The following is a 21,723-nucleotide window of genomic DNA, read 5'->3' on the forward strand; positions in this document are numbered from 1 at the left end:
TTTGCGCGTATCCCTTACTTAGGATTTTGGTGATCGTCCCATGACCGTGCATTTGGTCTCATTGCTGGCCCGGCCTTCCCCGAGCCCCCGCGCGTGGTGGGGGTTCGGTCAAGGGTTGACTTGTTTTGTGACTGTCGCCCTGTCCACAATTTCTGCAACTGGAGGGGTTGAGGCGACGTCACTTGCCTTGATGGCCCGAGTGACATGCCTGATGAGCTCGCTAACGGGGATGTTCGAACGGAATTCAATCCTGTTGCTTTGCGATAGGGTCGGCAAAGCCCTTGAGTGGCGTTCTGTTGTTCCTTGACCTGCCTTCCAACAGATTCCCCTTTAATGGGGGTTCTATGGGCTCGGCTAAAGGCTGGATTGAACTAGAAGGTTGAGATGACCCTATCCGCCTCAATGCGGGTTGGGCAAAGGCCGCTGAGGCTGATCCATGTTTTCTCCCCTGGCTCTTGTTTGATGCAAGGTGGCCTCGGACCCTTCGTGGGTCATCCTTCGAACCTCAGTCTCTTGATCTCGGATCAAGCGGCTCGAGCCCCCGAGCCCCTTAGGGCCTAATAGGGGTCGGCCGTGTTTTGCGCATCACCCCATCCTCAGTTTTTGCAACCGGAGGGGCTGAGTTGACGACACTTGCCTCGACGGCTCGAGTGTCACGCTCAATGAGCTCGCTAACGGGTATGGTCGTGTGGAATTCGGGTCCATCATTCGCTGACAGGGTCGGCAGGCATTCCACTACTTCTTAACCCGCCTCCCGGTAGATGCCCGAGCCGTTCGATTGGCTCAGGTGGCCCGTTGGCCTCTCCTCGATAGAGATTCTATGGGTTTGGCTCGAGGTTAGAATCTAACAAGAAAGGTTGAGATGTCCCTGTCCGCTTTTGAGCGACGTCGGGCAAGGCCACTGGGGCTTATCTCAGTTTTTCTCCCCTGGCTCTATTTGACGCGAGGCGGCCTCGAGCCCTTCGTGGGCCAGCCTTCGAACCTCGGTCATTTGCCGCTCATATCGAATGAGGCGACTGCCACTTCGTGACGCGACACGAAGCATTGAGATGCAGCGATTGCATATGCAACGTTTTGAATGTATGGGATTAATGTACGATTTAATTGAAACAAAAGCGGGGGTCGATAATGTTACCTTGGTGATATGAGCGACGAGAAGCTCTTACTGGATGTTCGTGCGGGGTTCGAGTCTGACGTTCATGATAGGGGCGGTGTGACCTGCACGAGCATCGCAATTTTTTGTTTCCGTCTCTCGGTGGCGATCCGAGCAGTTCGATTGACTTTAAGCGACCTGACAGCTTCTTCTTGAAGGAGATTCTATAGGCGGACCCCTCTGAACCCTTCTTGAGGAGGCGAATGCTAAAGCTTGGGGTACGAGGAACTGTGAATTCGATTATGCTGGTGAACAAAAACCCCATAGCCGCCGGGGCATAGGGTCTAGCGGTTCATCCAGTTTTACTCAAAGTTTTACACCCGCACCCCGTGTCTCTGAATTTTAAACGTAAGGAGGGGTCAGGTGATGAGGGCGTCTAAACAAGTAGACACTCTCGGTAGCTCCCGGGAGATGTCCGTGCCCCTACCGCTGCTGGGGTCGAATGCTCGGTAATGAAATTTACACGCAAAGTGAGTAAATAGAGGTGCTTATCTTTCAGCAATCGTTCGTTCGTCGTTTTACATGGGTCGTCCAATCGACCAGGAGGCCTGTTGGGCCCCCCTAGATGGGGGTTCCATCATCGGGTCCTTCTAGGTCCTACCTGGGTAAGCTGAGAGTTGCCTGCATGCGGGTGCGCCCTGATTCTCGCACCTAGCACGCGGTAGTGGTGGGCCATGCCAAGGCAACATCTGGTTTGACGAGGCGACATCTCGTTGACCAGAGCGCATCCCATCGGTCCAGGCGCGTCCCCTCGGATTCCTGTCAGTATTAATTTCCCATCTGCATTGAATAGGGGAAGGAAGAGAGTTTTTTGTCCTAGCCTTTCACCTTTCCTCAGCTGCTACGCCTCTTCCTTAAATAGGGAGGGGGAGGGGAGTTCTCGTCCTATTCCTTCACCTGCTTCTGAGCCGCTACCTCTTCTCCTTCCTTTTCACCGAATGTGTTCGTTTGTCGCAGCGGTTCCTAAGTGAGAGAGGGTAATCCCAAGGAGAGAAAAACTCATAGATCCGCTCGTGAATCTAGAGCATGATGTCGAGCTGGAGGTTATCCAACATAGATGAGATGGTGTCGGCCATCTTTGCCGAGAAGGGGCCGCTTCCACCAAAGGAGGAGGTGCACTGGAGGGTGCTGAGTGTCGTCGGTTTTGCCATCTTTTGTGGTGGCCTTTCTTCGGTGAGAAACGCCCTCCGTCCAGACGCCGTTGTCAGGGTTATGGCTGATCATGATGGCGTAGTCCCTAGATGCCCCAGCGGTGGAGCCGTTGTTAGGGTTATGGCTGATCATGATGGTGTAGTCCCTAGATGCTCCAACGAAGGCATCATAGTGGTGCTCGACGTTGCAGATGACGGCGCCCTCGGGGACCCCACGGAGCGGTAGGATGTCGCCGATGGAGAGCATGGCATGGCGACCATAGTAGTACCCATAGTAGAATTGGTCAGAAACTATAATCGAATAAGTTTGTGGGGGAGCCCCCAAGTGAACATTCTTTTGTATTTATGAATACATTGTCCTTTTCGTGGTGAAATCACTTTGTAAGCGATGAATTTGTGCAAAAAATGAATAAGTTCTTAAATTTGATATGGCAAACAGCTTTTTAGCTCTTCTCCCTCTTTTTGGCAAAGAGGTATGGTGCCTTCCGACCCTTCCCGTAGTTAAGGTCGCAAAAAACTCAGAGTGCGGGTGAGCCAATTCTGATCACGCTGGTGAGCAAGGAGGCTGTAGCCGCTGGAGCATGGGTTTTCCGTAGTCCTACCAGTTATACTTAGATTTTGTCCCCGAAATCCTAGTCCTTAGGACTTGCTATGAGAAAAAAGGGGGGAAACTCATAGAATGTTTGCAAAGATAACACAGAGAGTGTTTGCAAGATAAACGTACTTATATTAGCCCTCGAGTGAAGTCTGACCCCTCGCACTTTGCAGGGGTCAGATGTCACTAAAGACTGGGGATTTTTGAAGACACAAACTGATAAGAAAAAGTATTCGTTTATTTAAGGGTAAAAACAACGTAGCTGCTCAATATTCTAGGTGTTGGTGAAGACCTCACCGTCGATGGTTTTTCACTTGTAGGCGCGTGGCCAGAGTACTTCCACGATGACGTATGGCCCTTCCTAGGGCGGGGAGAGCTTATGACGGTCCTTGTTGCTCTACACGAGGCGGAGAACTAGGTACCCAACGTTGAAGGCTCGGTCCCGCACCCGTCGATTGTGGTACCAACATAGCGCCTGCTAGTACTTGGCCGAACGGAGGAGGGCGATGTCGCGAGCTTCATCTAGCTGGTGCATGGCGTCTTGGTGGGATGCCTCGGCTCCTTGTTCATCGTATGCTCTGATTCTTGGCACTCCACAGTCGAGGTCGGTTGGGAGAATGGCCTCAGAGCTGTAAACCAAGAAGAAAGGCATGTAGCCGATGGCCTGGCTTGGGGTGCGCGATGGTGGCCCAATCGGCCTGGATGTGTTGTTCATCGCAGAATCGAATGAATTTCTTGCTGGTGAACTGTGTGACATTGTCCGTGATGATGGAGTTCGGTACTCCAAAGCGATGGATGATGTCGAGGAAGAACAGCACCGCCTGCTCGGACTTGATTATGGAGATCGGTCGAGCTTCGATCCATTTTGTGAACTTGTCTATGGTGACAAGTAAGTGGGTGTAGCCTCTGGGCGCCTTCTTGAGAGGCCCAACTAGATCGAGACCCCAGACCACAAAGGGCCATGTGATGGGGATCATCTAGAGTGCCTGGTGCGGGAGGTGAGTTTGCCGAGCGTAGTACTGGCACCCTTCGCAGGTGCGTATGATCTGCTCGATGTCGGCTACTATAGTGGGCCAGTAGAAGCCCTATCGAAATGCGTTCCCAACCAAGGTTCTAGGCGTGGCGTGGTGACCGTAGACCCCATCGTGGACATCACTCAACAGAAGCTTCCCATGTTCGATGGGGATACAGAGCTGTAGGATCCCTGTGTGGTTTCGTTTGTAGAGTTCACCCTCTACAAGAACGAAGGACTTGGCGCGACATGCGAGCAGTCGAGCTTCCATCTTATCTGTCGACAGCTTGTCATGGAGGAGGTAGTCGAGGTAGAGTGTCCTCTATATTTTCTTGAAACCCAAACTTCCTTATTATACTATCAAACTTTAAATACCATTGTCTTGATGTTTGTTTTAATTTATAAATGGATTTCTTCAGGCGGCATCCCATACATTCTTTTCCTTCCACAACAAAACCTTTTGGTTGTGCCATGTAAACATTTTTCTCCAAATCCCCGTTTAGGAACGCCGTCTTTACATCCATCTGATGTAATTCTAAATTGTAATGTGCTACAAGCGCCATTATGATTCTAAAAGAATCCCTACATGATAATAGAGAAAATGTCTCATTATAATCTATGCCTTCTCTTTGCATGAAGCCTTTTGTCACAAGTCGTGCTTTAAATCTTTCTACATTTCCTTTGAAGTCATATTTAGTTTTGTAGACTGATTTACAGTCTACTGTCTTGGCTCCTTTAGGAAGTGTTTCTAAGTCCCAAACTCAATTGGTATTCATTGATCTTATTTCATCCTACACGGCTTCAAGCCACTTTGATGAGTGAGCGCTTCTCATGGCTTCTTCAAATGACGTGGGATCACCCTCCATTCAAAATTCTTCACATTCAGACTTCATAGTCATCAGGCATGACTGATTTCCTGACTCTTTGAGACCTTCTAAGGGCCTCATTAGTTGACGCGTGTTCTATATGAGGCTGTTGTTGCTCTTCCTCATGTGTGACAACGGGTTCTATAGGATCCTGAACGATAGGTTCCTCCAGTTCATTCATTGTTGCCACTAGAGAACTAACAACAGGTGATGTTGCTACAATGTCTTGCACTATTGGTACAGCAACAATAGGTCACGTGAAGAATAGTTCTTGAACCATCGGAGTGGGCATGTATACCCGCTTCTCTTTGAAATTAATTTCTCGCACTATCATGCTCCCCCTAACCATATCATTCTCCATGAACACAGCATGTCTTGTTTCTATAAACTTCGTATGTCTGTTAAAACAATAGAAGCAATAACCTTTTGACTTTTCTGGATAGCCAATGAAATGGCAACTGACTACCTTGGAGTCTAGCTTCCCTATGTTTGGATTAAAGACTTTAGCCTCAGCTAGAGTTCCTTTTCTGTCCATAACTCATATGGTGTTTTGGGTACCGACTTGCTTGGCACTCGATTAAGAAAATGAATGGCGATTTTTAACGCCTTCATCCATAAACTTATCGGTAGAGTAGAGTAACTTATCATACTTCTCACCATATCCATTAAGGTATGGTTACATCTTTCAGCTACTCTATTCTGTTGAGGCTCGCCCGGTGTAGAGTACTGGGCAACTATGCCATTTTCCTGTAAGAACCTTATAAAAGGTCCAAGAACTTGGCCATATGGGGTGTGTCGACCGTAGTACTCTCCCCCATGGTCAGATATTTCTATATTAATCTTTAAATTATGCTGATTCTCTACTTCAGCCTTAAATATCTTAAATTTATCTAATTCTTCTGATCTTTCTTTAATTAGATAAATATAGCCATAACGAGAATAATCATCTGTGAATGTTATAAATGAATTATAACCATCCACACTCTTCATAGAAAAAGGACCACAGATGTCTGTGTGAATTATTTCTAAAATTCATGCGCTTCGTTTAGCATCTTTCGTTATTTTCTAAATGTATTTTCCTTTTATGCAATCAATGCATTGTTCTAAAATTAAAAATTCTAATGGCTGAAGAATTGATTTCTTAATCAATCGCTCTATTCTCCCCCTCGAAATATGTCCTAAACGATAGTGCCATAATTTTGATGATATATCATGAACTCTCTTTCGCTTATTTCTTGCATTCATAGACAAGAAAGCATTCCCATTCTCAGTGCTCACAGCATTCATATTCTCAGAAAGTGATAACAAATAAAGTTTGTCTTGTCTGAAGGCAAGACAAACACATTTATTATCAAACACAATCTGACATTTGCCATTACCAAAATGGCAATCATATCCATCATCGTCTAGGCGTGAAATACTTATCAAATTTCTATACAAAGAGGGTACGTAAAGGACATCCGAAAGCTGAAGTACAAAACCATCATCTAATTCTAGAGAGAGATCCCCAATGGCTTCAACTCTATTTGACACTTTAATTTTTCTTTCTCCTCTTGGCAGGGTCCTCCTCGTATAGAATCCCTGTAAGGAATTTACAACATAAATAGTTGCACCTGAGTCAATCCACCAAGTAGATTTTGAATAACTTAAATACAAGGACTCATCTATAAATATAATAATGTTCTCACCTCTCTTCAGAAGGCTCTTCAGGAAATCTGGATAGTCCTTCTGGTAATGTCCATGCTTCTTGCAATATTTGTATTGATCCTTGTTAACTTGGACATTGTTGTTTTTCTGATGGTGATCATTCTAAGGGGCTTTTCCTTGAGGTTTGTCATTCTTGTTAAAATTCTTCTTTTTATTGTCCTTCACATGGGTAGCAGAGTCACCATGTGAGCTTTTAAGCCTCTCCTCTTCTTGCACACACATTACAATGAGCTTCTCAATGTCCCATTTGTCGGGCTACATGTTGTAATTAACAACAAAAGTTTCATACTCTTTAGACAATGAAGCAAAAACCAAATGAATCAGGAACTCATCCTTGAGCCCCAAATCCATTGGCTTGAGCTTGGAAGCCGTGTTGCTCATCTTCAATATGTGTTCTCTTATCCCTCCACCAGAGTATTTCTCATTGAATAACTTCTTTATCAGGGTACTGACATAATCTTTTGAAGAGCCAGTAAACTGACTCTCCACTTTCTTGAGATACTTAGTGGCGGTGTCACAATCTGGGATTGACTCCCTTATTGCATCTGAAATAGTGGACTTAGCCACCATCAAGCACTTGTCGTTTGAAATGTCCCATTTCTTATGACCAAGATCGTATTTCATTCTCACTTCTACATGATCTCGTTGCTGAGTAGTGAAATCAGCATCAGTTTTATTTTCTTCCCTCACAGGGTCCACTGGCTCAGTAGAACATGGAGAGGTAAGCGCTAGGTCATTTTCGGACAGCGCAAGTGCTAATTCATACTTCTCTCGCCATACACGCGCGATAGTTGCCCCTTCAAGAGGCGGAATGTGTGAGATGAATGCCATAGGGTTGAGTACTGAAAACATCATCAGAGAAAGTGAGAAAACATGATATAATAATTGCATGCGGTAATTTAACGTTGGTTAAAATTAAAACATACAATATGCTTCTACATTAATTCCACGTCACCGTTGGGCAGAAATAAAACTAATGCATGAAAAACTCATGAATAAAAAAAATTATAATATTGCTATTATCAACGTTGGTCAGAAAAATAACAATATCATAATTTATTGAATACTATAGCCACTCTTCAAAATTAAATCCTCCCGTTGGTTCGAATTTAATTAGAAGATAATAAACATCAACTTTGCAGCGAAAACATGAAAAACTAATCTTAAAATGATATTATCAGAAGCATTTCATTAGTACTTATCTACTCTCTGAACAAATTTTCCCGTTGGTTCAAATTTGAGCAAAGATCGAAACATCTAAACTTAATAAAATTCATCAAAATTGCTTATGAAAATTATAAAACTTAAAACCATCTGCAACTGTTCATTTGGCCCAGCAGCCCACGCACGATGCTGCACTCCCCCGCGCCTAGGCCGCAACCTGGATCTGGGTCGAGAATTCGTCTTCGTGCCTGGGCCGAATCCGGCCTAGCTGCTCTCAACCGTCAGAACTGATCGGGTGGTCCTACGTGGCTTTCGGACGATAAAAAACGCGACCCGGCCGCTCCTCTGAAACCCTAACACATTCTCCCCTTTCCTTTCCTCTCTCACCGCCGTAGCAAGAAAAAAGAGGAGCAACGGTGACGGCCACCCGTGGCGACCGGGGAAGGGTAGCGGCGCCGCAGCCGATCCCCTCGCTGGCGCGCGCGCTCGCCCTGGGCTGAGCGCGCCACCATCATGTGGTCTTGGCGACGGTGCCCTAGTCCCCCACACGCGTTGCGGTGGGGCTCGCTCGTTCTGCCCGCGCGTCATCGACGGACGGCCGGTGGTGAGAACTCTTCTTTCCGCACGACGGCGGTGGCGACGACGCATAGGGAAACCCGGGTAGGTCCGCTCATACCTCTCCGTCCTTTCTTCTTGGGTTAGGGTTTGAATCGAAAACGCAAATCAAATCATCTCCTTCTACTTTCTACCCCAATCTAGATCAACACACTAGGTAAGGCTCAACTGATACCAATGATAAACATAGTGGGTCACCTAGACATAGATCTAGCGGGTACAATCTTACATACGGGATAAAACTTACTAGAACATGATCTAGAGAGAGAAAGAGAGGAAGAAAGGTGAGATGTCACCGACCATCCTCGGGCTTGGAGGAAGAGTTCGACGTAGCCATGGCGAAAGTGATGCGGTCCTGTGCAGTGGTGGCGCAGAGGCGGCGGTGAAGACGGCAGTGGAGCTTCCCGTCGCTGGTTGCGCCCCTCACTAAATCAGATTGAGTTTGTCGGTGGGTGTGGTGGCTCAAGGTAAACCTCGTACTGAGAGCCGCTAGCCTTCACCTCTCTTTATAGCGCAGTATAACGGGGTCCACCAATCATGTAGAGCTGGACGCCCTTAATTAGGACACGAGGTCAAGACCCAACTCAGCCGTTGAACCGAGCCGGAGAGATCAACACTAACAACATGTATGCAGAGAAGAGACGGACGGACGGGATACGTACTGTAGGAGTATGAAAGAACAGGCACAAAGTAGCAGAGAAGAGGCTGGAAGCGGATTCGATCCGAGCGAAACAGAGGCCTCCCTGTTGGTTGCTGCTAGGTGTAGGTGTAGGTGGTGCATGCCAAGGCAGGCTTTCCGCTGCAGGGGAATTAAAATTGGCGAGACAGCGAGCCCAGAGGCGCGCCTTTTGATGCAGAAAGCCTCCAAAGTCCTCTTCCTTCTCCCTCCCATCCTCCATCTGTCTCTGTGAGTGAACTTGACCTCACATCTCCCACAGGCGGCCAGGCCCGAGCCCCTCTCATCATCCTCGTCCTGGATAGATGGTGCTTTTGGTGAGCTAGAGGACGACGGTAGGACCCCGGCCAGCTCCTGCTACTCCGATCCGATCCGTCAATGGCCACGGCGATGAGTGCGCTCCGAGATCCATCCGTCTCCGACCGTCGTCCCAGCAACAAGCCTGACCAGGAGAGGAGGCCACTACACTGCGCGCTGCAGGCTTTTGCTTTCGTAGCTTCGTCGCATTCTTCACATAGATAGATCGATACTACGAGTATATATACACTACGATACCGGTCTAGCATTGGCTGCCTTTTAACTTTTCGTTTCTTATTTGCCGCATGTGTCGTGTCGATGAGTAACGGCAGGCAGGGGTCATGCAGTGAGTTTAGATCGCAGAGCATTTGAGCGTGCGCGCACTGTCTGAGATACCCTGTTTTGCAACAATACTTCATCGGTAACGATGTTTTTCTCACGACATTTCAGTATAAATATTAGCGTAAGTTAAATTTCAGCCAAACGAACTGGGCCACTAGTCGTAACTGACAAACCATGGATGAATCGCCGCTGGCCATGCACATCCATATCCACCACATTTTGATAGTATCGGTTCCAATGCTACGAGCTGCACCGAGTGTCGCCTGTCGAGCCATTGTTGGAGCTTGCTCAGGCAGCAACACCCAATAGTTGAAGACAGATCGATATGCAATTCCAACTTCCAAGCGTGCGGACTGCGGAGTGCGGTTCCTTTTGCTGGTCGACGAGCGCCGTTCGCCTCGTCTCATCTTGGTTGACGAGCGCTTTTCGTCTTTCATCTAGGTTGGTGGTTGCATTGGTGCCAGACATTTGCGGTGAAAGAAAGCTACTACACCCACAGGCCACTAGTGACAGGGACTGTGCTGAATTCTGAACCTGTGAGCTGTGACCTTTTACGCCCCACAGGCAGCAGGCATCAGCATCTTTCTACTGCTGGTACTATAGGCTGGTACCGGAGACCACAAGGAACGTGAATGTGGCATGGCTCATGGGCTCATGGCTGTGTGTGTGGTGCACTCCTGCATCGCTACAACTATCCACACAGCCATGATTGCATGGAACGGAACGGCGGCGGCGGCGGTGCCATGCATGGATCTTTGCCGCAAGAACCAGGAAGACAAGCGCGCGCGGGCGCACCATGGCTAGCTGGACGGGCGACGGGCGGCCGTACCTCGAGCTGCTCAACAGCGTAGCATCATCCACGGGTCCACCCACACCTGCCTGCAGCAGCGGAGTGTGCCGGCCGGCCGGCCCGCCTGAGTAAAAAATTGGAACCCCTTTCGTTCCAAAAAAAAAAAAAAAGGAATCCCACCGCGGCAGGGCAGAGGGCTAACCGGCTACGGCTAGGGCTGGAGGTGGCGCTGGCGCTGGCGGCGCGTCCGCGGTTCGAGGCGGCGGCTTGGGGGTGCTCGCATGGCGTTACATGCAAGGGCGTACGGTGCGCGTCCATGGCCGCCCGGTGGGCGAGGCGGGAGGACAAGCCCCCGCAGCTTTTGCCTTTGGACAAGGAATAATCAGCGCTTCTTCTTTTTTCTAGTCCTAGCACTGGATAAAATCATGTTTGTTTTCAGAGATTAAAAGGAATTAAAGGGGAGGAGAGAGACTGCGAGGCAGGGGGAATGAGTTGTTTAGTCCCTAGTTCCTATGTTAGTGTGTGGTGTTTGACTCAAAGGGAGTAATTGGAACTAAAATTTAGTTACAAAATTATTGTCTCGTGGAAAAGAACCCGCCCTACCGTCCTCTCGACCCATGTTTACGGAAGTGGGAGTACATTTAAGCTCTCTTTGTCGCGGCTCATCCAAAACGGTTTCACCGGTAAAGCCAAAGTCGGTGAAGCCAGAAAAACTGGTTTTTTCCAGCTTCTAGTTCATTTTAACCCCGGCTTACAAAACGGCTTCACGCTACAGTGCCTCGATTTGTGCAAAATAGATGAAGCCGAAGCCGGCATAAGCCGTGCCAAAGAGACCCTTAATATCAATTTCTAATGTGCCACGTTCGCAGCTGTAATAGTATTGAAAAACAAGTACTCGTAGTCATAGTACATTATTAGGGGCCGTTTGGTATAGCTTATTGGACAGATTCATAAGCTATTTTCCGGCTCTCTCAGCCAAACGGGTCCGAGCAAAAGCGCTTCACGCATGAACTTCCGCGAATAGGGATCCCAAGTTATACTGTTTTTCTCCCTTTTTCATCTTTCATGTCAAGTCAGTAAATAGTCGCGTATGACAGTCATTTAATACCCACGGTAAGCAAACCATTTGGTCTTTAATTGCTTTATTAGGTCTTGTTTGGATCTTATTCTTGCAGTGATTAAAAAAAAGAGAGATGTCTAATTATTAGATTAGATCCTAGGTTATTGTGTTTTGACTAGCAAAAATTTTCAAATTGCAGGACATCTAATTAGAGCCTTAGATCACGGTACGCTCGGTTTATCGAGAACTATTTCGATTAATCTGTGTGGACGGCAAAAACGTAAATTATTTCGAGACAAAATATGTGTCTAGAAATCAACTTCATCGGCCTATGTCTAGACTCTAGACGTGAATCCAGATGGCGAGCATTCACCAAAGAAACTAACCAACCGACCTGCTACATTCAATTTGTTTGGTGAAGAGGCTAAAAATTACTCTCATATTATCGAAACGGACGACCACAGGGGGTGAATGGTCGCGGAAGCCAAAAATAATTTCTAACCCTTTCCCTAAACACAAAACCTGATTAAATCATGTTTTTCAAATCTGGCCAGAACTCTATGTACCTAGTAAACCTGATGTGGACGAAAATCCGTAACTCCGATCGACCTAAAAATTTGTCAGATTAAACTAGATGAAATTACGAAACTAACCCAACTGGAATCACGTCAATCGGACTTACGGATCTTGAGATAAAAATAAAACAAGCAGACTATGTCAGATGCTGACGAGAATTGTAAAGAACCAATCGAGATGCACAAGATCAATCATTATAGATGAAAGATTAAATTGAGTAATTGAACTTACAAAAGTGCATCTAGCCTCCGCCCGAACATCCTCCCTCTCTTAATCGGAGAGATCAACAAAAAAAAACCTCTCACTAGAATTCAAACCCTAGGCTAGACCGGAGAGAGGAAAACTGAACCGTGGAACCCCGGGGCACGAGTGCTGTTCATGGTACTGTTCACGCGTGAATAGTAACTCGCCGAGAGTCCAAAACGTTCCGCACCCTTCTCAACCCTAGGTGCCACATATTTATATCTCCAAAGGGTGGCACGACCTATTTTCACATAACCCCCTACGCTAAATAAATCCAACGTAGGGGCGTAAATTCCAATTACGTCCTCCATGGCAAATTCCGCGATGTCCGCGATCCCTCCATCTCCGCGATGTGATCCTCGCGATGTCGCCGCACGACCATCCGAAATCGTATCGCGATCGCCAGAATTTCCATCTTCGGCCAACGCACGCCGCACGAGCGTCCCGGTACGATGCATGGCTTTGTGGCTCAACCAGCGAACCCCGGATTTTGTGGCGTAATCTGGAAACCTCCCTCGACGTCCTCCCACCGTGTAGCCAGGTACAGTAGACGTACACCACACGATCGCCTGTCCCTCGAACGCGAGCCTCGATCCGCCCTTCTCCGCCCCCACGGTTCTTTGGAACGGCATCCTATCCTCGTTCTTCACTCGTCGCCGCATGTACCTTGTCTCCACCTGTCACCTACAACCACAACCTGCCGAGAGATACGTCACACGCACACCGTGTTATCAATCGCTCATCACCAAGGTGCTAGCACACCGGCATCTCAATCTCCCCCTTGATGAGTGCATTGACAACACCACACCGCACAAATTTATTGGAACTAAAAAAATAAAAAGAAAGAAAAATAAACAATCTTGATCCCCAAAGACATGGGCTAGCAAAAAAGCTAGGCTCGACACAATCAAGACAAAAAAAATCACTCTCCCCAAAATGAATCAAAAGCCATATCAATTTCCCAAAAGCAATCTCAGCAGCAAAACTCAACAATTTCAGCAACACTCCCCCTCAACCCCTCAAAACAAGCATGCCAAGTCTCAGCAAAAACGAAATCAAACTCCCCCTGCAAAAATGAATTTGTGACTCACTCTCCCCCTTGTTGACAAAGCACTCCATCAAGATAAAATGCAAGGAACCAATTTAGAGAAAAGCATGTGAGAAAGCACAAGTCGAAGCTTCTGAGACATACAAAATACTTATAAAAGCTAACCAGCAACACGAGCTACTCAGAGAAGGAGCAACACAATGCCATGACCAATAGAATTTTAGAACTGAAATCTCTTTGAAAACCCAATTAGCCAGGTAAAAATATGCATATTCCAAAATTAGTGTCAAGCTGAAGACAAAACATATAGCTAGCTGACATGATGGATACACAGCTTCAGTCAAAGTTCACTGCAACGCCCACAAATGCATGCATTTGTCATATTTAATTCTGGCTTTTGTGAGCTTGACAAGCAGGGATATGGGAAGCAAGAGTTGTGCCCAGCCAGTTTGTTTAATTTTGATTATGAGCGAGAACCAGCAGGGACATGGGAAGCAAGAGTTATGCCCAGCCAGTTTGTTTAATTTTGATTATGAGCGAGAACCAGTAGGGACATGGGAAAAATCAGAGTTGTGCCCATATTTAAATTCTCAGGAAAGCAAGCAGATCATTTGCAACCATACTATGCACTCCCAAGTTAAAACTTGCATTGTGAGTTACATTTGCAGTGAAAACCCATTAAAAGAAGCTGACAACCGAACCATGAGCAAGATATATGTCAAGTATTCAACAAGTCACTAGATCCAGAAAAGCAAGCATAGCCCAGCATAAATTTTTAAGTATATATCTGTGCTGTTTTCAAAATAAAAATTGGTCAAGCAAAACATTCAAACCTCTCCAAAAGCATCGATCGCAAACTAGCCAAAACAAGTATAAGGCATATGTAACTGAAGCAACTTACAATGATACTAGAATGGGTAACACACCCCGAACTCACCACGCAAACGTGCAAACGTGGTTTGATCGAGTGGTTTAGTCAGAATATCAGCAAGTTGCTGACTAGTATCAATGTATTTAAGCTTAATATCACCCTTCTCAGCATGATCCCTCAGAAAATGATGACGAACCTCAATGTGTTTTGTCTTAGAGTGAAGCACAGGATTCTTTGCAACACTTATAGTGCTAGTGCTGTCACACAAGAGAGGAACGCGAGAAAACGACAAACCAAAATCGCGAAGGGTAGCTATCATCCATAAAAGCTGAGAACAACAACTAGCAGCAGCAACATACTCAGCCTCTGTAGTAGATTGAGCAACATTAGATTGTTTTCTAGAGGACCAAGAAACAAGCGAAGAACCCAAAAATTGGCAAGTACCCGATGTAGACTTTCTATCCAAACGGCACCCAGCAAAATCAGCATCCGAATAACCACACAAACTGAGAGTTGAAGCAGCAGAGTACCAAAGGCCAAATGCAGGAGTAAATCGAAGATACCTCATTATGCGCTTCACCGCCTGACGGTGAGAAGTCCTGGGGGACGCCTGAAAATGAGCACACATACACACAGCAAAGTGTATATCTGGCCTCGTAGTAGTCAAGTACAGCAGCGACCCAATCATGCTTCGATATTCCTTCTGATCCACGGGCTCTCCATCCTCATCAGCATCCAAAGCAGCGCTAGTCGGCATGGGCGTAGAAATTGGCTTCGCATCATCCATCGCAAACTTCTTTAGGACATCCTTCGTGTACTTTCCCTGATGCATAAATGTACCTTCCGAAGTTTGTTTTATTTGTAAGCCAAGAAAGAAATTCAGCTCGCCCATCATAGACATCTCAAATTCTTTACTCACCACATCTGCAAACTTTTTCACAAGAGCATGAGAGGAACCACCGAAAATGATATCATCCACATAAATCTGAACTATTAAAGTGTCATTTCCTTGCCTGAGGAGAAAAAGAGTTTTATCAACTGAACCCATTTTGAACCCGTTTTTAAGCAGAAAAGTTTTCAATCTAGCATACCAAGCATGAGGTGCTTGCTTCAAACCATATAAAGCCTTTTGCAACTTAAAAACATGATCAGGAAAATTGGGATGTTCAAAACCAGGCGATTGTTTAACATAAACTTCTTCTTCTATAAAACCATTCAGAAAAGCACTTTTCACATCCATTTGATAAAGCTTATATCCACGTGAAGCAGCAAATGCAAGCAAAATACGAATGGCTTCTAAACGAGCAACAGGAGCAAAAGTTTCACCATAATCAATACCCTCTTTTTGAGAAAAGCCCTGAGCAACCAGCCTAGCTTTATTTCTAACAACATGACCATCTTCCCCTTGTTTGTTCTTAAAGACCCATTTAGTTCCAATTGGTTTACAAGAAGGAGGAGGATCAACCAAAACCCAAACCTGATTCCGTGCAAAATTTTCTAACTCCTCATGCATGGCATTGACCCAGTTAGAATCAGATAAAGCATGTCCAACATCTCGGGGTTCAAAAGAGGCAACAAAGGCAGTATGCGCAAAGACACAATAATTTTTATTTTTCATACCTCTGTTCCTTGTCGTGCGTTCATCCAAATTACCTATTATGTTCTTGGCAGGATGACGATTCTGAATGTGTCGTGGTGCTGTACGTTCTGAAATCGCCTCCCCCTCAACTGTAGCCGGTACATGATCAATAGTCGATGAAGCTGCAGGCTTTGCTGTAGATGTACGTGTCGGCGATGGTCCATCCTCCAAAGTGGTGGAGGGCGCCTGCTCAGGCTGGGCGCTAGGCTCCCCCTGCATCACAGGCTGGGCATCATCGTCATCGTCGTCGTCACATCCATCTTCCTCTTTCTCATCCTCAAAAATATCCTGCCCGATCGCGTCATCACCTGCACACTCAAAAGCAGAAGAAAAACAAGGCATTGTCTCGTCGAAGGTGACCTCACATGTCTCATCGATGCGGTTAGTATCAAGATTAAGCACACGGTACGCTCGCCCTTGCAAGGCATACCCCAAAAATAACCCATCGGAAGAACGCGATTCAAATTTATCCAAATTTCCCTTTTTCAATATAAAACACTTGCAGCCAAAAACTCGAAAGTGGAAAACTTTGGGAGGTCGACCAAATCTCAACTCATAAGATGTTTTTCCCAGAAAAGCTCTCAGAAAAATGCGATTAGCAACATAGCAAGCGGTGTTGATAGCCTCAGCCCAAAAACGTCTAGGAGTTTTATGTTCATCAAGCATTGTCCTAGCCATCTCAACAAGCGTACGATTTTTACGCTCAACAACACCGTTCTGGGAAGGAACGTAAGGTGAGGAAAACTAATGATCTAAACCTTGTTCTGAACAAAAAGCTTTCATGCGAGAATTCTTAAATTTCGTACCGTTGTCACTGCGAATTGCTCTAACGGCATTATTTGACAACTCATTTTTCAGCTTCAGAACAAGATCATGAACATATGAGAAAGCCTCATCCTTAGATTCCAAAAAGAACACCCATGAATATCGAGAAAAATCATCCACAACGACGAGCACATACCACTTCCCACCAGCAGACCGAACACGGGCTGGACCAACAGTGTCCATATGTAACAGTTCACCCGGTCATCTCGTCATCACCTGAGTCACAGGTGCATGAGAAGCAGCAACCATTTTTCCATGTTTGCAGGGAGCACAAATCAAATCCTTTTCAAACTTGAGTTTTGGTAAACCATCAATTAAATCCAATGAACTCAAACGACAAAGCAAATCAAAGCTCAAGTGGCCCAACCGACGATGCCACTTCCAAATCAAGGGGGAACCATGAGCAACTAAACAGCGAGTTTCACCAAAAGATTTAGAAAAATCAGCTTTAAAAATCCGTCTAAAAGGAGAAATCTTGCAAACAAGGTTACCAGCAGAATCAAGAACACGCGAATTTCCTTTCTTAAAACGAACCTCAAAATCATCCTCAAGAAGTTGCGAAACAGACAGCAAATTATAATGCAAATTCTTTACCAATGCGACGTCCTTTAACATGTATTTATCTGTTACCTTGATGCAGCCATGCGCCATTACCTTACCTTGACTTTTATCCCCAAAAGTGATGTTTTCCTTTACGCTCGTGGGGGTGAGGCTGGAGAACCATTTATCATCTCCGGTCATGTGGCGCGAACAACCGGAGTCCATTATCCATATGTCCTCCTCGCCTCCAACCTGCAATCAACAACGAGAGCGAGGGTGAGCTAATGACTCAACACTAGGGTTAGGATAATGTAATGAAAACCAGTGCTGAGCCACTTGCTCAAAAGAAGCGTTAGCAAAATCAAAGTTCTCAAAAAAACGATGAGAACCACGAGGGGGAAAACGTGGTCTGTCATCCCGATGTTGTGCAAAAGCACGAGTATGTGAGCGAAAACCAGAAGAGCGAACAAATGGCTCACGTCTCAAAACAGGACGATCATGAGTACCATGTACAGGGTACTGCTCATATCTAAAAACACGACGATCATGAGTACCACGTGTGGGGTACTGCTCACGTCGTTCAGCACGCATCCTCCGATAATAGAACTCATAAAGATGACCATCATGACTGCAAAAATCACAATGATAAAGCTTGCGTGCAGGAGCGAAAGAAGCCTCAGCATTAGAACTAGAAGCAACAAAAATAGGCTTAGCAAAATGATCACAAGAAGAACCATTTGGCTTAGTATTTTGTACACCCTTGAAGTGTTTTGGCTTAGGCACCCAAACCTGCTTTTTAGGAGCAGATCTAGATGTCTCAACTAGCAACCCATCAGAGGTGACACCTGAACCCTTCCTAGGAGGTGGTCCAGTATATTTAGCCAAAGGTGGATTCTTCTCGTCAACAGGCGGTCCACTTTTTTCACCAAAAACATGTTTCAAGTCATAACTGGAACCAAAACGCTCACCCCGTTTAATTTGAGCAATAGCCATACCAATTTGAGGCTCACGAATAGAACACCAACCAAGAATAGTCCTCAAATGCTTATTTTCTTCTTCCAAATCAGCAAGTTTGGCCCTTAAATCATTATTTTCAACAACAAAATTAGGACAAGTTAGGCATGAAGGAAGAACCGGACAAGTGTGTTTTTCCAACTCAACAATATGTGATTTAGCAACATTTAATTCAGATCATAAAGTTGGACAAATCAAACAAACTGGCAAATCAGGACAAGTGTGTTCTTCAAAATTTTTTACCCGACATAAAGCATTATCCAAGTCAACTTTCAGAAGCGGGCAAGAAACATAAGTACCAAGCAAATTCGACCGAGAACGAAGTTCATTTAGTTCAGCATAAAGTTTATCTCGATCATCAACAATGGAAGAATACTTGGTTTGCAATTTAGAAAGCGAAATCATATGAATTGAGCATTCTTCACATTCATCAGGTTCAGCAGGATTAGATGCAGCATTTTTGAGAGTAGCTAGTTCAGCACAAGTTTTATCATAATCAGTTTTAAGTTTAGCCAACACTTTATTTTGCTTATGAACAATTTTAGTTAAATTAGCTATTCTTTGTTCTGCAGAAGTATCTACCTCATCATCAGAAGTTTCATCGTTGATGTCGGTTGATGCATCACCCTCCAAGGCCATAGTACATATCCCACCATTGATGCCGGCGTCAGTGATGAAGCAAAGTCCATCTATCTTCTTCTTGGGTGTCTCATCCTCGAAATCTGAATCGCTGGAGTCTGACGAGCCACCTAAAACATACTGTCCAAGAGAAAGATAACAAAACATTTGCAGCCTTAGCGACTTGCTTGTCAGAGTACTTTTTGTCCGCCTTTCTTCCATTGCTTATCCTTCTTCTTCTTCCTCTCCCTGAACTTCTCCTGGCGCCTAGAGGAGTTATTGCCCTGCTCAAAAGATCTCTGCTTGTTTGGGCAATCAGCAGCAAAGTGTCCTCGCTCACCACAGTTGAAGCAGCCATCTGAACGTCTTCTATTACGCCTGTTGTCATACACACGCTTAAACTTGTTGGAGAGCAGTACAAGCTGATCATCATCTAGCACCTCCAACTCCTCATCTGCAACATGACACAAAGAAGACAAAGCAAAACTGGAAACATTTGGATTAGCATTAGTGTTAGTCTTATTTCCAGAAACCAAAGCCATTGGAACGTCAGAAGAAGAAGCAGCTGTGGGATTTTTCAATTTACGCTTAGAAACAATTTCAATCTCTTTTGATTTGAGCTTACTGTAAAGCTCATCAGTGGTGAGAGTCTCATAACCTACAGATTCAACGATCGCCTCAACTTTCATATCCCATTCATCATTAAGTGAATGTAATAATCTGAGAGCCCTAGCATGACCATCATAAGGCATATTGCTATTCATGGCCTTCATCTTATTAACAATCACTTGAAAACGTGCAAACATGTCATCAATAGACTCACTAGGCAATTGGCAAAAAGCATCAAACTCTTTTCGGTGAATCTCAAATTTTCGATTTGTCACAGTGTTTGAGCCTTCATGATATTTTCTATGTTTCTCCCAGATCTGATAAGCGAGATCTTCACTAGAAACCCGATCATATTCAGTTTTACAAATAGAAGCCTGTAAAATTGCAACAGCGCGATGATTTGTTTCAAGAAGCCCGATCTCAGCGGCGTCAGTCGGTTCCTCAGCTGGAATCACATATGTGGCATTTTGTGTGATTTTCCATAGCTTCAGCGACTTGCCTTTGAGATAGTTGGTCATACGTGCCTTCTAGTAATCATAATCAGTCCCATCAAAAAACGGAGCGCGAACATCAAACTTTTCATTGGTCGCCATAGCTTTCAGCACCGATTAAGGTATAGAAAACCTAAACCGGCTCTGGTACCAATTGAAGGATCGAAACGGACGACCAGAGGGGGGGTGAATGGTCGCGGAAGCCAAAAATAATTTCTAACCCTTCCCCTAAACACAAAACCTGATTAAATCACGTTTTTCAAATCTGACCAGAACTCTATGTACCTAGTAAACCTGATGTGGACGAAAATCCATAACTCCGATCGACCTAAAAATTTGTCAGATTAAACTAGATGAAATTATGAAACTAACCCAACTGGAATCACGTCAATCGGACTTACGGATCTTGAGATAAAAATAAAACAAGCAGACTATGTCAGATGCTGACGAGAATTATAAAGAACCAATCGAGATGCACAAGATCAATCATTATAGATGAAAGATTAAATTGAGTAATTGAACTTACAAAAGTGCATCTAGCCTCCGCCCGAACATCCTCCCTCTCTTAATCGGAGAGATCAACAAAAAACCTCTCACTAGAATTCAAACCCTAGGCTAGACCGGAGAGAGGAAAACTGAACCGTGGAACCCCGGGGCACGAGTGCTGTTCACGGGTACTGTTCACGCGTGAATAGTAACTCGCCGAGAGTCCAAAACGTTCCGCACCCTTCTCAACCCTAGGTGCCACATATTTATATCTCCAAAGGGTGGCACGACCTATTTTCACATAACCCCCTACGCTAAATAAATCCAACGTAGGGGCGTAAATTCCAATTACGTCCTCCATGGCAAATTCCGCGATGTCCGCGATCCCTCCATCTCCGTGATGTGATCCTCGCGATGTCGCCGCACGACCATCCGAAATCGTATCGCGATCGCCAGAATTTCCATCTTCGGCCAACGCACGCCGCACGAGCGTCCCGGTACGATGCATGGCTTTGTGGCTCAACCAGCGAACCCTGGATTTTGTGGCGTAATCTGGAAACCTCCCTCGACGTCCTCCCACCGTGTAGCCAGGTACAGTAGACGTACACCACACGATCGTCTGTCCCTCGAACGCAAGCCTCGATCCGCCCTTCTCCGCCCCCACGGTTCTTCGGAACGGCATCCTATCCTCGTTCTTCACTCGTCGCCGCATGTACCTTGTCTCCACCTGTCACCTACAACCACAACCTGCCGAGAGATACGTCACACGCACACCGTGTTGTCAATCGCTCATCACCAAGGTGCTAGCACACCGGCATCACACACACACACACACACACATATATATATATATATATATATATATATATATATATATATATATATATATATATATATATATATCTATGTATGTATGTATGTATGTATGTATGTATGTATGTATGTATGTGTATATGTACACTCTAGTATAGCTATATAGGAATAAATATCATTAAAAATAAGTTAGTTATACATTGTATATGAAAGTAGCTTTCACAACGAACCTAATTATATTGAACTTGAGTTGTGAATATATACATTTTCTTGCAAATCGATAGCCAACATATATAGGAAATTGATTTAGGATAAAAGATGGACTTATACCAGTGGTGAGCCGGAGGAAATTTCAGCCTGATCGGCTGGGGCTGGCTGGCTGGGCTGGCTGGCCAATCTCCTCACATGGATATTATTTATAGGAATCAGTCAGCGGTACTTCTCTCTCACATAAACGAACCAGCAACGATACGAACTAGCCAACCGAACGGGCTGATCGTTCCCCATCAGTGACCACAGTGG

The 21,723-nt window shown here is 45.4% G+C and overlaps 1 protein-coding gene across 1 annotated transcript; it reads right to left on the reverse strand.

Moving 5' to 3' along the window:
* Positions 1-6,739: 6,739 nt before the first annotated feature.
* On the reverse strand, positions 6,740-19,929 carry LOC136544666 (uncharacterized). The gene is made up of 9 exons (XM_066536745.1): positions 19,003-19,929; positions 18,428-18,943; positions 17,285-17,422; positions 17,122-17,176; positions 16,847-17,037; positions 16,612-16,702; positions 15,820-16,113; positions 14,611-15,720; positions 6,740-7,326 (listed from the first exon to the last, which is right to left on the reverse strand). The coding sequence occupies exons 1-9, from the start codon at positions 19,927-19,929 to the stop codon at positions 6,740-6,742; spliced, it is 3,909 nt and encodes a 1,302-aa protein (XP_066392842.1).
* Positions 19,930-21,723: the final 1,794 nt, after the last annotated feature.

This window comes from Miscanthus floridulus, chromosome 3 (genome assembly GCF_019320115.1).
Source record: "Miscanthus floridulus cultivar M001 chromosome 3, ASM1932011v1, whole genome shotgun sequence".
Lineage (NCBI taxonomy): Eukaryota > Viridiplantae > Streptophyta > Magnoliopsida > Poales > Poaceae > Miscanthus > Miscanthus floridulus.

Coding starts and splice junctions, on each gene's coding strand:
- LOC136544666 (XM_066536745.1), bottom strand. CDS start 19,929: ATGACCAACTATCTCAAAGGCAAGTCGCTGAAGCTATGGAAAATCACA. Junction 16,114..16,611: donor AGCAATTCGCAGTGACAACG/GTACGAAATTTA, acceptor TTGAGTGTGCAG/GTGATGACGCGATCGGGCAG. Junction 7,327..14,610: donor GGATAGAAAGTCTACATCGG/GTACTTGCCAAT, acceptor TGATGTTTTCAG/TACTCAACCCTATGGCATTC.